Below are 17,357 nucleotides of genomic sequence, written 5' to 3' on the forward strand. Positions count from 1 at the left end.
TTTCCCCTATAAATGCAAATAACTGAAATGATGGAAAAATTGGAATGAAAACCAAAATATTCAGGATTTGGATATTTTGTCTGGGAAACAGATAATATATAAGTAAAATGTAAAGTAAAATATTCTCTACAATTTTGCCAAAGAACTTGATGATAGAACAGTTGCTTAGATGTTCAGGTTATTTGATTTTAAAATAAAATAATTATTAAATAATTAATAATCAATAAAATAATCATCTTATTTTTTGCCAAATTCGGACAAATTCGACAAAGTCAGTGCAGGTTTTGAGTAGTCGTCAAAATCGATTAAATGGGAGTCAAGATACAAGAAGATAGGGCCCAAATAGACTCAAGCTTATCCTCGAGATTAGCCTGTAAAATATCTCAGTAAAGATTGAACAAAGGAAATTTATGTAAAGGACCTGTAATCGATGATCCTAAGCCCTCATGGTATAAGAGTTCGGGATAAATCTTTGCTATAAAATTTTACAGGCTAAATATTCTCGAAGATCAGCCTAAATCTAATTCAGCCCTTATGTTATGTAGAAATTGGTTTTATAAATAAGGTGCCCTAAAGTTGTAGTATTTTGTACGACTTTTCATTTGAGCCCCTAACAGTGATTTTACGAACATTCGATGTTAAAAACGTTTTACGAGATCTGGAAACCTGCTTTGAACTTATACGGGCTTCAGACCTAAGGCTTAGCCATCTGGTTTAACTCATCTAATTCCTTATCAGGCACGATTTTTTAGGAAATTGTTGTTTAGGATTGGATATTAAGGGCAAATGATCCATTGAATTTTGAAAAATCAATAAAATTGCTTGTTATTTAGATTTTTGAGACCTTCGGGAACTGAACTAAACCTCCAGTCTGAAAGAGGCATTAGGGTTAATCCGTTAATCTAAAATCGATACTTCTCGGTTTTAGAGTCCAAAAGCGACAAATGACGTCCTACTCAGTCTCTAATAAACACCTACGAATCAAGTTGTAAATATCAGAGAGTAAATAACTTCGTATACTACCGTAATATTTATATCTTGAGTAGCGTTCCCCTAACCTATTTCTTTCTCTTTAATACATTAATATAATACATGGGATTTTTTGAAAGTATAACGATTTCAAGTGTTTAAAATAAAATTTTGAACAATAAATTTTTATGTTCACGTATTACCCCTTAGGAGCCTAGTTACCAACCATTAAATGATATCGTACCAACTTATGATATCGAATCGACTTTTGGATTTTTTTTTAATTTCAAAGGTATAAATTCTGAGTTATTGGTGCAAAATACTTAGCATCATGAAAAAGATTCACGGGTAATATAGAACACCAGTTACGATTCCAGTATATACAGATTCATAAAGAAAGAAACTTGGAAATTGTCCAACCAACTTGGCATTCACATCTCTTGAGTGTTGGCAATACCCTCGGTCAGTGTCACGAGCAATGCTTTTGGCTCCAAGAGAAGTATATAAAAGTGTGTCATATTTGTCGGGTGTTTGTTGATGGGGTCACAGAGGGATGAATCAGTTTGGATGAAGAAGAAACGAGCGACAACCTGGCGCCCGCATTGTGTGCCTCTTTCGTGGTCTTCTTTATGGACTTTAACACAATGTAAATTTGCACAATCTGAATTTCCATCTGGTAACCACGAGAACGACTTCCAAATTTACGATTCATTGCCCTCAGCTCAATGTGTTATGATGATACATGATATGATATACATTTACATAACCCACTTTTACATACCAAAATCGTGCAAAATCTTTTTTAGAAAAATTGTCTTCCATGTCCAAATCCGATTTGCATTTTCCACCGGGAAATATATATCCCTTTTGGAAGAGGTTCAGTCACAAGCTTAGTCTGTTGTACAACAAAGTCTTCTCATATCGCCCATATCGCATCTATTCAATTGTCTTACTATTCTTTTTTTTTTACATATTTTCTGGCTATTTTTTTATACTCTGTTAGTACATGTATGAAAGCCAATAAAAATTGTGGCTGAGTATGTCCCATTAAGGAAAGAGAAAACCCAAAAAAAAAAACAGAAAAGAGTTGTATTTATGATGAAAAGGAACATTTTTATGACAATTCCGTTTATGTAATGCACAATATAGAAAAATTCTTTTATAGGTCACATATTGTGGAAATCATAAAGTTTTCTCTTCACTTTCTTATTTATGATGCTACATTAAATTATGTTTGTATCATTTCAGTTTCCCGCCACAGTTTTTTTTTATTTAAAGTGCTTATTTCAATATTTAACACGGAAGGTAGAATTTCACCATATTTTACACACTCTTGCATCCTAGCTGCAGATACTCTAAAAATTTTATCCCTAAATGTAAACAATTGAATGATAGTGCAGAGCTTTTCTCGCACGAGTCAATGCACATCCACACAATGATGTACAATATTTGTTGTTTTCTGTTGAATATTCTTGACAGAGGGGTTGGTGAGGGTTGGGTCGTCAAAAGAGGAACTGAAGGTATGGGACTAACGCTCGTTGTTGCTGAAGTATTACTGTACCATAAACTGGGAGGGTAGAGAGACAAGTAAATATTTATGTCAATAAAATTTATTCGTTCCATACGAAAGCAGAAGCATCAGCAACAACCCAGAATGCACACGTAATAGGATTGCAAGATTACTTAAAGGGTGGGGGGATGTATTTGAGAATGAATGCACCCGGAAGCTTTTAATAAAGCGTTATGGAGAGAAAATTCAGGAAATCATAACAGGTGCTTCATATATGCAATAGCAAATATCAATTGTATTACATGTTGTATAACTTTGAATAGAAATGCGATTCGCTACTCAATCACAGATCAATTGAGGAATTTCATTATTCTAATAGATAATACATTATGAATGTTTAACATGAATGTAGTTCATTTGAATTCATTGGAAAAAAATTGCAACTTACGTGTACCGGATTTAGTTAGGATGTATTACTTTGAAAATTTTTAATTTTCCTTTTAATTTAAGGGTAAAGTAAGTTAAAAGATTAAATTTAAATATTTAGTAGCTTCCCTCATAACTTTTGATATATAAAAAGAGCATCTATGTAATGGCTTGAATGGTAGAGCATTCGCTCTAATTATGTAAGTGTCCCAAGTTCGAATTGCCTTTAGGTCATTTGAAGTTTTCTGGTATCACGTGAGCTTCATTGTAGTAAATTCCATATGACATGGGTCACAATGAGCTCTAAACAAAACACAATGCTTATAAATCTTGTTTAAGATAAAACGCTTTGTTCCTATATGGGACAATATTATGATTATAGCTGTTGCTTGAACTCTGTATAGAGAGAGCAATATATGGTCCCTCAATTTTGAATTTAATATTCCCCAGAAAAGTTATTCAAGCCATTGTAAGGAGGTGTCGACCTCGATAGCTGACCTAGGACAAGGTGGCTGAATCAAATTCAGAATCTTGCTTTAGAGCGCCTTGAGATCGGATCCGAATATCCGTGTATAGGGTAAAGTGGTACAAGTTGGACAGTGGTACGAGTTGGAAAATAATGGTACAATTTGTACAGGGCTTTTTGTCTTGATAAATTTAGTATACTTCATTTTTATTTGTATATTTTTAATGCTTTAGTTTTATAATTTGGTTCCTTGTGCTTAAAAACAAATTTTGTACTGTATTTATCAAGAAAAAAGCCATGTCCAACTTGTACCGGCGAATTGTCCAACTTGCAACACTAATTCCAAATTATATCAATTTACCCTACTGGATGTTATAGGCCCGCGACTCCAAAATTTCCAACCGGTTGAATGATAATGATAGAGGGAAGTTGGGCACCCTTTTGAGGTACCTTTGAAATATCGCTCTTTTCTTCTACTTTTAAATAATGTAACTAATTAATAATAATGTAACTTATTATAATGTAATTTAGCTTCACAATTGATTTTCTAGAGCTAAATTATATCACGATAAGGTCCAGTTTTATAAGTAGGAGAAAAGCTCTATTTTATAGGTGCCCCACTTCCTCCTATATTGCAGTGTATTGCCCTTTAAGCTCACACAATAAAATTAATAGAGATTTTCGTAGAAAAAATGTCTCATTTTTTTGTGTGTCTTTTTATCTGACTTTTACCAAAGCTAGTGATTACACTGTTAAGCGGTCTTCAGGCTAGAGCAATTCTCCTTGGAGAATTCTATAAGATAGTATATATAGGTATTATGAAATGAAATACTTCTTGTGCCCTCCATGCATTATTGGACATTTGCATCATTATGGGGAGATCCGCTTAGAAAGCCGAAAGATATACAATTATTTCGGCTCTAAACAGCTGAAAAGCCGAAGCTAGAGGAAGAGAGTAATCCGAATCTTGTCAGATTATTCACTTGCTCTGATAAGAACTTTCTGGGGAATCTCTCCAGTTTGGACTGACTCTCGGCTGTTTTCACCGTCAATAGTAACAACTCTTTCGAACCACCGAGCTTAACCCTTTAAGGACGAGAGGTTTAAAAAATGGGGGTCGGATAAAACCATTTTTTCTGACTCTTTAATGCAAGATACAACTTTAGATGGCCGTAGGAAAAATTTCATTTTTGGGTCACCTGTGATCCAATCGTCCTTAAAGGATTAAGGCAGTAATGCCCCCTTAGGCGACCCCGGGGGTGCCTCGAGAGAGTTTTAATCAAGATTAGAAATAAATTTCCAACCTCGCAGTCCGGCTAATGAATGCCTCTAGGGATAAATTCCTCCAGAAATATTCTCAAACCTGCCCTAGGTCTTAAAGCTTCTTGAAGAGAAACCGCTGTTTCCTGGCAGTAGGGATCCAATTGGCCGCTGGTAATATTTAGGTAATAGGATACCACTGTTTTTAGGCCAAAAAGGAACAAGCAGTCTCATGCTGCTAGAAGTAAAACTTAGGAATTTCTATCACAATTTGATTTATTTAACAAAAATTAATCCTATTTATACAAAATAATTTTTACCCCACTAAAATGAATTCCGTGAAACCACAATACGTCATTTTAAAATTGCACATTCTTTATTTTGCTGATGAATGGCAAAAAACAAACGAGCAGTAAAAAATTCTAATTGGGCAGTAAAAAATTAAAAATGAGCAGTAAAATATCTAATTATGGTCAGTAAAAGTGATTAAATCTTTAAAAAGATTTAATCACTTAAATCTTTACAAAAATGGGCCCAATTTATATATTTAACATTTAAAGTAGTTCCATATAGAGTGAAAAGCCTTTTATTTTCCCTTTGCCAAAATTTGGACGATAATATCACTGTTTCAAATTTTTTTGTTACTGATCAATTTTAACTTTTTACTGCTCATTTATTCAATGCCATGAAAAAATAAAGATCAAGAAGTAAATGAACGGGTGCCATTAGCACAGAGCATAGTGACCTAATTTCAATAAGAATTTGACAATTTTCAATCTCTAATATCATAGAAGCTACTTGTTAAAACCCTACCAAATTGATATCAGATAGAGTTAAGGATATAGAAAATAGGATGGTAAAAGTTTAGGATCGTTTAGCATCCTAGTTTCTTCAATATTTGCCGCTAAAGTGAGGCTTTTTTTGTATACTTCGTGATTGGATTTAACCAAAACTAAAATCCGTATATTAGTTAAACTATTCGTCTCTAAATTGAAATGACAGGACATAATAGTAAAAGTATCTAAAAATAATGTAATAGTCCTTAAATCCTTTAAAGATAACTCATTGGTTTAAAAAGTAAGGGTAACGAAAACCCTTGTAAAGTCTTGGTGAAGCTAAAACTGTTCAATTTGTAAGCCTTGGTGGGGTTCACTGAAATAATAATATAACTTATAAAGGGAAAATGGGGAACTGAACCATCTTTCAACTCCTTCAGAGTGAACTGTCCACGGCCACTGATGTTCACTCACTGAAGTACTAGTGGTAATTGCCATAAGCAACAAGAGCACCGTATAGCAATCTTCAGCATCGGCCTGGGGATGATGATTCGGGTATGGCATAGGAATGAAGGATTAGGATTGGTGGGTTTGGCCGTCGACTGGGTTAACAACTGTCGAATGGGCCATACGCTTTACAAATTTTTGTGATGAATTATTCGTATCCGTTTTAGGATGTAATGGCCTCTACACACTAGGAGTAATTTCTTTAAAAAATGCCTTTAAAAAAAACAATCCTTTATCCTTGTAAGCAGAATCGTCAGATTTTTTTTTAAAAGGCAATTTTTGACGAAAATTGCTTCTAGTTTGTAGGACTTATGATAGATATCTTGACGATTTTACTATTAAAAAGTACCCAGAAATGAATAAAAATCCATTATTATTATCCCCCAAAAATTAAAAAATTCTAATTTGAAAATTATTTGTATGAACGTGCATGTTCATCTTGAACAGTAATGACTATAACCAATAAATTAAGCTAGAGAGATTGGAATGGAACGTGTTCTATGAACGGAATATAATTCTAAGTCCCACCTTTAATAATTCTTAAAATATCAATAAGGGTAATTAATACGATTTTTCAAGAATAATAGTGTACTCATACAGTTCCATTCGAGAAATTCAGTCGATAGTAATCTATTTCTATCTCTTCCAGGACTTTTCTGAAAAGTTTTCCACTACAAATACATCAGATAATATCTGGATATGAAGCAGTTTTTGCACAATTTCAAAATTCTGAGTTGTTGTTGTTTTCTTTAAACTATTTGGTGCAAATGACATATCTAGAAGTCTCAAGAAAGCACAAATATTGTATTATATACATACACGGAGAAAAAATTACATGGTATTTTCCATAAATTGTATCTCTAGGTTCTACTATCTTAAAAGATAGTAGAAAATAGTAGAGCGTACGGCCTATTCGACACATGTCAACACAGTCGACGGCCATAACAAACCAATTCTAATCTAATCCTTTATTTCTTTCACATCCCAAGGCAGGTTCTGAAGGTTGTTATATGATGTTCTTGTTGCTCATGGAAAGTGAGTGAGCATCAGTCCCCATTTCTAGGATTGTACATTTTAATCTTAAGCTAGTAAAATTTACTATCCAGATATTAGAATTTAGGGGAGACTTGAGGTTAAATCTGAAGGAGGATACTAGAATTTACTATCCAGATATTAGATTGCACTATCCGGAATTCGAATCTCTAGGGTAGGCCTGAGGTAAAATCTAAAGGAAAGATAGAAGAATTTACCATCCGGATATTAGAATTTACCATCTATAAGATAGTAAACTCTGAGAATGTATATTTTAGAATTTTTGTCTGTTCCATTTAATATCCCATTTGTTAAGTGACTTCTTCATTATCGGTTTATTAAAATTTTGTATGAAGGATGGTAAATTTTATATTACTAGCTTTCTCGGAGTAGGTTAGGCATTATAGTTTTCTAAATTTTGCGGATTTAACTACACTCTGCGAAGTTCAGATAGATTTTTCTATACTTTCGAAAACAGAAAACTAACAAAGCATCTAGCAACATTTTTTTTTATACTTGAAAGCGATGTTTGTATCGTTATTTACATAACATGTGAATTTTAAATGACATGTTTGGTTAGGGAAGTGGAGATAATTCTAAACTTTAATTCAGTTTTCCATAGTAAATTCATGCTTTGATAACTGTAGAACAACTTAATCAATAGCAATTATTTATTTATGGACTATGTGTTATTAATCTGTTAAATGCAATCACAATGAAAGTGTCAAATGTCTTTCCCAAACACAGTTCCCATTGTATTTATTGTTTTAACTTATGTAAAGGATAATGTCTATAATATCCCTTAATGTTAAGTGATTTTGTGGTTAAATTATGGATAGTTTGAGCCGCCCTCTTAAAGACATGTATACAATACATAATGTTTAATTGAAACATGAATAATTTATAACGACATTTTGGAATCTCTCTAAAATCTATGTTTTCTAATAATGTGTACAATGCTAGGTTAGAAAGAATACTGCAAACCGAATATATTTTTGCTATATAAGTTATTGGCAGAGAGAATTGGGTAAAAAGAACCTGGGGATATCAAAAATGAGAAATGGTCCAAATAGAAAAAAAAAGTTGGTTTATGTGCAGTTTGAAGACATGAATTTCTGCAAATGATGGGTGTTTCACTGACGGCTATTAGATTTTTTTTTCATTCGTATATTGCATGTCATGAATATTGATTGAAGGCGAAGTTCGCAATAAGTCACATAAGGCTATATAAAATTAATATGGCGGAAATAGTTTCTTTGGGTTTTCGTATATCCTCCATATATCAGACTCTTCTAAGTTCTCAATCCAACACTATATCCATAGGTTTTATATAACTCCAACAGCTATAAATAAGTTAGACAGAGGCCAGGAAATCCTCGAAAGTTTTCTAGTTTTTGTGACTTTTTCCTTCAAACATTTTATTCATGATTCACGAGAAGCTTGTTTTGTGCTGTGACTTGATCAACTTCTGCATTATTTGTAATTCCCAGAGAATGCTGAAATTTTTCCTCCTTCTGGGACTTCTATTGAGTTCCTTTTTTTTATGTTCACTATATACCACAATTTTTTCTCCCTGTTTCACCGTATAGAGGAGAGTGGGACTATTTGAGATACTTTGATTTTACTTTTTATTTATGCTAATCATAGGTAACATTAAAATACTTCTTCCTTATAAGAAAGATGAGTCTGAATTAACACATAATTTGAAATGAATATTCCAAGTGTTGTTTTGTATCGAGATATTTTCCGTTATAAGGGCCTTAGACCTAAATCTTTGCTTTATGGTTTAATGCCTATAATTTTTTTACAAGTCAAGGTTTTTTGGAAAATTTAACTTCAGGATTATATTTTTAAAGGAAAATGATTTACTAAATTCTGAAAAATCAATAAAATTGATAACTATTTACGATTTTGAGACTTACGGAAACTGGGCTAAACCTCTAGTCTGAAGACCGTTTTAGGCCCAATCGTATACCATCTAGTAGCGTCTATCCGTAATATGGATGTATATTTCGTGCTCCTGGATTTTTTTTTAGACCAAGGGACAGTATTTTATTGATTTATTATATGTTAAAATGTCTTGATTCAGTCATTCAGCTCAGTCAGGGGCCCATCGAGCTTAATAAAAAGTGAAGCTATTTTTCACTTTTCCTTGTAAAAATTTTGCAGAATTTGCACCCCGACTTAAACAAATTTGATCATTAGTTCTTGTATTATTTCAGCGAACAATAATGAAATATGTATTTTTTATATAGCTTTTAATAAACATTTTCGATGCATATCAGATTGATAAGTCAATTCTCTGTAGGAAAAAACTTGCCATTAAGTTTCAATGCCTCTATGCAAAAATGTCGAGAGGTCCCTGGTTCAGTTTTTTCACTGTCCTTATAATTGCGAAAGCCGAACCAGGAGGGTAATTCTGTAACGCTCTGGTAATGCCATATGTCAAATTGGGTTTGAGTTTCAGGAGAGCTTTTTTGAAAATGCGATTCTGTAGCCGTGGCATTGCCATTTCAGATCACGTGACATTGTCAGAAGTCACGTATTTGAGATTTCTGGCAATTAAAATGACAATGAATGTTGTTAAACAAATCAACAAAAACGTACTGTATTTGCATAATATCACTAAAAGTAAAGATATTTCATTAAATAATTAGTGAATTGAATTTTCGAACTCATAGGATGTGACAAAAAAGCTCGATTGGCATTGTCAGGTTTCGAACTCACGTGTGACAATGCCACGAAAATTACAGAATTCTTCTACAGGAGGGATCTCAGAGCCAAAGAACTAACTGGCGCTGCTACAGACTACCCCATGACACCTCTTAAAAAGTGGTAAAATTAATGATTAAAATTACCCCATTTTTGTCTCAATCTGTCCCGTAGAAATTTGTCAAAAGGAAAATGAAGAAGTACCATATCATTTTGGGAATTTATGTTTTACAGTTATTTCCGATCAATTTTGCATTATTTATTAAACAAAATGGAATATATTATTGACTAAAAATGTTTGTTCTAAAGTTATATAAACTGATGACAGCTAAAACCCAGAACTCAAAATCTTGAAAGCAAAAATTCCGAACTCTAAACTCCAAAAAAGCCAATATCCCGAAGAGTTAAATCCCGGATACGCATGAGACGCACGTTAATACGCTTTATCTCTTATTCAATTCTTACACAGTTTGCTGGGTTTTTAGAGTAGTGTTCTAAAGACGAACTACAAAAAGTTCCCTGAACATCCCCGATCTTCCCTATTTAGATGAGGAAGGAAAAGTCAAGTTTTCCTTATAGGGCTCATCAATGACTCCTGAGATACTGCACGTATGTGAGGAAATGTGCTTTTTTGCCATCTCAGAGAGTGACAAATTTTCACATGATGGGACAAAGATATAGACAACTTTTAAAATTTACCACACTACTGCAAAAGTTTTCTCATACCTTGCACGGAAGGTAAGCGTGAGTGCCAATTTGAGTTGTAACATTGAAGACACCTCGGCCATCCAGGTAGGGTCCCGTGAAGAAGCCATTGCTCGACGTAAGTTTTGAGTGAATCATTGAGGACGATATACTGCCCAAGACACTTTCTACATTCACTGCAAATGAAAGAAGATAAAAAGAAATTAAATTCAGATAAATATTTTCTCCCCAGTCAGCTCATTTTATATGTCTCATTCGATTTATCTTATATCTCAGTTAGACCTCCATCAACGGCAATAAAAAGGATTCCGACTACATCGAGCATAAAAATAAAGTTTTGTGTACAATTAACGAAAAAAGGGCGCATTGTTGTAGGGAGAGAGATAGACAGAAAAAGAGGGAAAATGGTAAAACAAGACGATGGTAAGACAATTTATAGGTCCTAAAAGATTGTTTGTGTGCGTTCCACAAGTTTCTCCTCGAACATCATAAAGTTGCCGCACCACCCCATTCTCACCATGTCACCCTCCCCCAGAAGACATTGGGTAATGTAAAACACTCTTTGGGGACAACTCCTACAACACCACGGGGCGTTTAATTTATCTAATTCACGTGATGTCCTGAAATCATCAAGTGTTTCAATTCCACTCATGTCTTCCCATTGATTTCTGCAGACGAAAGCAATACAATTGGTTTTTAGAGAGGTTTTAAGGTGAAATACGTGAAATTCATATTACAGTTGAAATTACATTTAATTTGTTATTGATCTTATTGCCAATACCAACTGCAAATTTTATGATTTTTCATATCTTTTAAATAATGGAAAGGGTAGGTCAAATTTACAGGGTAGAATTTGTCTCATTGTTAGTGCACCCTAATACGGGCTTCAGACCTAAGACTTAGCTATCTGGCTTAACACCTCTAATTCCTCATCAAGCATGATTTTTTAGGAAATTGTTGTTTTGGATTGAATATTAAGGGCAAATGATTCATTAAATTTTGAAAAATCAATAAAATTGCTTGTTATTAAGATTTTTGAGACCTTCGGGAACTGGGCGAAACCTCCAGTCTGACGATTGCATAACGATTGGACTTCACCGCGATCTTCCTTGTGTGGGTGAGTGGGACCATAAGGAGACCACGCTTTTTGCTTACCGTTCTTTCTTAAAGCTTCATTATTAAATTAAAAAGAAATAATAGTTCTGAAAAAGTTGATGAAGACGTTTATTTCTACTCATTTTAGTCTCCTGGAATTGGAGACAAATCTGGGATAGGATCTCTCAGCTTCTCATGTAAATCGCGAACCAACTCTCAGAATCCTCAGAATATAAGATAAATATTTAGGAATTGTGCTACCTACAGTAGTTGTAGTATTTTTTAAACAGCGAGACAGCTAATACCTAAGAATAAAAAGCTAAAAACGAATAACTCGCGAATACCCCGAATACCCAACTTTACAGGAGAGCGATTTCAAGCTGAAATTTTACATGCTAAGTATGGGATTTTTAAGATTTGAAGCCCCTATAACTTTGGGAATAATTAACTTTCTGGTGTAAGAGTCACAGGGAAGGTAGAAGGTGTCAAGGAGTACCCGAAAAGCGAAAAAAAACGTATTTTGCAAAAAATTGACTTATCCGATTTATATTCTGACAAGTCGAAATTATCTAGAAAACAGTATGCATTCCTTAGGGAAACAAAACGTGAAAATAATGTTGGTCATCGTTAACCCTAAAATATATTCAGGCTGATCCTCGAGTGTATTTTGTCTTTAAATTTGGCGGTAGAAGATAAGGGAAAGGGTATTTATGCAAATAAAGTGTGTCCCAGAAATTACGCAAGATTTAAATTGAGCGGCATTTCTGAAATAAAGCTCCCCAACGAATAATAAAAATACTACGTGACAGTTTATAGGTTAGGGTTATTAAAAATCCATCACTAAATGACAGACCAACGCTTTTTTGTTCTTAAAAAATATTTCAAAAATATTTAAATAATTTGGTTCAAGAATTGGTCAGAAAATTGACTTAACTTCGTCAACTATGAAGAGTCTAATTCAAAAATTCACAGAACTGAATTAATTTTGGGGTCTAAATGCACTTGCCATCCAAGAACAAGCTCTTAAAATGATTAATAATATCATATCAGTGTATTATTTGAAAATAAAGCTTACCAAGCATTACTGTTCCTGGCGTTCGATATCGCGACATGATAACCGAGTTTATGAAGCCTAAATTGAAGGATTTGTTTAATAATAATTAATTAATTATGAATACATTAATATTGAGGGCATTTGGCTATAGCAGGATAGAGTGACATTAGATATAACCTATGATTATAATGCAATTCCTGCATAAGACATTTCCTGATTGTGATTTTCTCTATTGGCGATCAGAATTGTTCCCTTAGATCATGTAATTTTAGACCATTACATTTTTTTATTCGTTTATTTGAAGTCACAAGGCTACCCAAGAAGCAAAATAAGTGCCTTATAGAACCAAGTATTAGATAAGTCTTTTAGTGCTCTTTTAAAAGACTTGAAGTGAGGATTTTCTGTAGAAATTCCTATAGGAGCTCTTAAGATCTTAAAGAGTGCGCCACTTTACTTATAGTATTCTCAGTAATGGGACTAAGAGCGTTATAAGCAAATAAAAAGATTTATGGTTCTACAGTGCCTTTCTTAAAGAATTCTACAAGACTATGTTAAGAAAAAATTGTTTCTTGGGTAAGTCAACAGACCTACATCCACCTCTATGCATTAAAAAAGGACTTTTAACCCTGAATTATCGAAATTTAGCCACATATGTCCAAAAAGGTCGTGAAAACCTTATACGAAAAGATTCATATGCCAGCAAAGCCATGGAGGTTAATTACTGGATGCGATATTTAATACATAAACCCTATCTTATGTATTTGTTTTCCAATTTGGAAAAAATCGTAATTGAGAAAAAATGTGTTTTATTTTTTAATTTAAATCTTGCGTAATTTATGAGACACCCTATATAACTTCTAGTCCCTGATTCTAAACTTTAATAAGTGCAAGAGAGTTTCGGCTGATCCTTTAGAACTAAATTTTACCGGCTAAATATTCTTGAGGATTTGCCTAGGTCTTTTTGGGGCCTTAAGGGGTTACGTGGGTCAAAATAGACGAAAAAGTATATTTTTCTCTAATTTTTTTTCAACATAATAAAAAAAATTTAAATCAAGCCTTTAGGTAAATAAAAATACAATATTTAAACTATATTTTTTTTATTTTGATTTAAATTTAAATTTTGATTTTTGAAAAAGAAAGAAAGCGCGCTACCTTCGGACAATTCAAGCTTCGGACAATTCAATTTTTCTCTATGTGTACCTTTTCAATTTCCCTCATAGCTCTTTTTTGAAAATTTGAGGCATTGGACTAGGTATTAAAATATAATATTTTAATGGGCCAAATTCATTTACAACACATTGTAAGATATGAATTGTTCAAAGCATAAATCGACCGAAGGTAGAACGTTTTCTCCTCGTTTAAATACTGGGATGGAATGATAACTTTTCGATACTGTCGAATCGATAGTATTGTTAAATCTGTATTTCTTAGATTAAGTCAATGACGACCTTTTACCCATCGTTAGACCATTTATTGTGATATTCTTAAGAAAATGTGACTGTTGCTAAATATCTATATTAGCTACAAAAAGTACAGCTATCGTTTAAATTTTTCAGAATCGACAGTCGATACTATCGAAAATAAGTTATCATGTCACCCCTGTACTTTTATATGCCTAAGAGCTGAGATTAAATATTTATTTATTGTGCAGAAAAAACATGGTTTTTTTCAGTCTTCTTGAATCACATATTCCTTACAGACAAAATTACAAAGATAAGTTTTCAATCCTATTAACACTGTTAAAATTACCACTTTCAATGAAAGAGAAATAATACTATATTTCATCCACCAGAATGTAACGAACACGAATAGATTAAAATTGCTAATTGTAGTGTAATCGTTAACTGGTATATTTTTTAATAGCAATTTTAATCAGGCAAGTCAGTAATAAAATATTTTATTGAAAAAATAAATCAAATTATCAGGAAAAGCTAAGTAACAAACCCATTAATAATTCCTATAGATAAAATTGTAGCAATAAACAATAGTATAATTATGCTAACTGACTAATTAGTAGAAATTTATGAAGGATCACAATTAATAGATTATGCGTATGACGATATAAATACCAGTAAGAAAGCTACACAATTTGTAAAATAATGCGAAAGGGAAATTACTCGCAACACGGTTTAAAAAAAAGATCATAAATCATTTGTAATGTGTACCACAATATTGAAATATACTTTGTTCGAGTACGAGTTTAACCTATTTGCTAACAGGAAATATATCGTTTCCTATATTCAGCTGAATATATTCTAAGTAAACTTATCCAGCGCAGAGTAAGATCTTTTTTGTCCATAGAGAATCGCCAATCCGAGCAAGTGATACTCAAATCATTCAGTCTTCTTCGGAATACAGATAGGAAGATCCAGGGACAAGGGGTTCCGGCTGAGTTGCACACGTACAATATCGTTGTGAAATCTCACAATCTCGAGAATGATGGATTGAAGTGCACAGTTCAATTGGTTAAGGTCATACGGGTCCTATGGAAAGTTGAACAGAAGTGTCTATAGCTCAATTAGTAGAGCTGTTGTCTAGATCTAGATCATTATGAGGTCCTCAGTTCGATTCTGGGTGAAGGCAGGAATTTTTCCTACCTTCACTAAACGACTTTAAACATTTTAATATAGCGTTGTAAGTTGTAGAGTGTAGGCATCCAAATCGAGCTAGAAATATGCAGAATCCGCTAATGTAAATTTGTGTGGTTGCACTTGCACGTTCTCAATTACCACAATTAAGCGCGCTATGTTCAACACTGTGTCTCAGTGTTCAAATAAAATTTCTACTATCAACCATGGTGACATTTCACTGAGCATCAACCTCTGAATCCTCAATTTCCACCCACACTTCTGTTGCTTGGAGCTCCGTCGACAAAGTTTCACGCTTCGACTACGAACTAAAGTGAAATTCCAAATTGTCCTAATTGTGGTTTCCGCGAGTGACACATGTGGCTGAATTAGGAGGAACAGTTCTCCGGGTCTTTTAAATTATAATGTGATATTATAAAATTTATTGCAATGATGCATGTTCAACTGAATTTCGTGCCAAATTGTGTCTAATTGGTGTGTGCACGATTTGTGCTATGGCGTTCATTTAAATTGTCCAAACAAATGAGTAATTGTTCGGCAAAATTGAATCAAAATATTGTGTAGTGCTATGGCATGGAATTGAATTTGTACTCACTCTTGCCTGATATTGTTCGCACAGCACAGGCCTAAAATTTGACCAGGCGCTTTTTTACAGAACTGGGGCGGCGTGCGTGAGAATAGGCCACCAAATCTGTCGCCGCGAGGTTTCAGTCAATATTTTATTTACATCACCAGCGGCAAATTGAGCAGACATTCATTTGGATGGGCATGGTAGTGGTTGCAATTTGTATGATTGGTGGGTGGACTATTGAGGGGATGGTGATTGCTATATTGCATTGCTAGGCGTGATCAAATGTAAGCATTTGGCGCCGAATGGTGTCGAAAATCAATGAGTGGTCCTGTTTGTGGAAATGGAATGATGGGACATGAAAAAATGGGTAGATCAATGGAGTCGACTTCGCTAAGTGCTCGCCTCGGACGATCTATGCTTTACCTTAAAAATATGACAGAATTTTTATGTAAAGACTTTTACACATCAAAAATTGCCTTTTTGAAGGAAAGTGTTTACAGTATTGTAGGGAAAATCAGGGGTGACATTATAACTTATTTTCGATAGTACCGACTGTCGATTAGGAAATATTAAAATCATTGCTGCACCTTTTATATTTATCAACTGTTACATTCTTTTAAGTATTGTGCAATAAATGGTCCAATAATGTTTAAAAATGCGTCAATCACTAAATCTATGAGGTACAGATTTATCGATACTACCGATTCGACGGTATAGAAAAGTTATCATTCCATTTCAGGAAAACAGTTTTTGACGAAAATTGTTCTAAATATGAAAAGGCCTTAAACTAGTGTATCTACTTAGCGGTCCAGTGTATTATTGATGAAGCTTATGAGGTCGACCGTTTCTTAAAGTTGCTTTCTATTCAATAAGCTTGCAAGTGACCTGAATCGCTTCATTATTACTTCTTCTAAGCTTAGATATAATATAGTTGACAGATATTAAAGCCAGATATTAGAGCCATTAAATAAAAAATATAAAAGTTAACCCAAAAACATTCGAAAGGCACAACGTGAGAAGGAATTTTACATCGTTTTATTCTAGAGCTTGAGAACAAGGTTAAGACGGCGATGGCCGTGGTTGGTTATTCCTGGTAATTTGTTGATGGAAATGAGATAACAAATTAAATGCAATTTAATTTCGAGGACTCCAAGCCGCTATCTCTCATTGTTTGGCTACAACATATCTTCGTTAAGAGAATTTATACCCCAAACTTGTTCTAATTGCCTAAAAGCATTTACACATTGGGAGCGATTTTCGTCAAAAATTATATTTTTGAAGGAAATTGCCTGCAGTGCTGTAGGTAGAAACGTCAAAAATGCAATTTTTGACGCAAATTGCTTCCAATGTGTAGACGCCTTAAGAAATAAGCTACCTATAGAACTTGTCAACCTTTAACTTTGAAAAAAGAAGCACTTTTATTAGGATGTATGACCCAAATTATTGCCAACTACCTATATTAAATTACTAGACAATCCAAAAGCCATCATTTTCTGATAACCAACGAATAAATGAAGATGGGAATAAAGTTAAAGCTAAAATAAGAATATCACGCAAATAATTGCTGATTAGCCAATAAATGGCTTACAGTGTTACTATAGTGATTTAACTACTTGTTATGAATTTTCTACTAAGCCATTTCGCAGCTTAAGCCGTAGGTATGCCCAGGGTCTAATGCCCTAGACA

The 17,357-nt window shown here is 33.6% G+C and overlaps 2 protein-coding genes across 2 annotated transcripts in view; both read right to left on the minus strand.

Moving 5' to 3' along the window:
- LOC129804262 (B-cell receptor-associated protein 31) overlaps positions 1–17,357 on the minus strand; it is a 417,963-nt gene that overhangs the window by 190,496 nt on the left and 210,110 nt on the right. The gene's annotated exons all lie outside the window — the stretch shown is intronic.
- Positions 1–17,357, minus strand: part of LOC129804244 (hemicentin-2-like) — a 74,362-nt gene that overhangs the window by 37,460 nt on the left and 19,545 nt on the right. Inside the window, exon 3 of the mRNA XM_055851386.1 lies at positions 10,385–10,539. Coding sequence (XP_055707361.1) covers positions 10,385–10,539 — 155 coding nt within the window. The remainder of the gene's footprint in view (positions 1–10,384; positions 10,540–17,357) is intronic.

This window comes from Phlebotomus papatasi, chromosome 1 (genome assembly GCF_024763615.1).
Source record: "Phlebotomus papatasi isolate M1 chromosome 1, Ppap_2.1, whole genome shotgun sequence".
NCBI lineage: Eukaryota > Metazoa > Arthropoda > Insecta > Diptera > Psychodidae > Phlebotomus > Phlebotomus papatasi.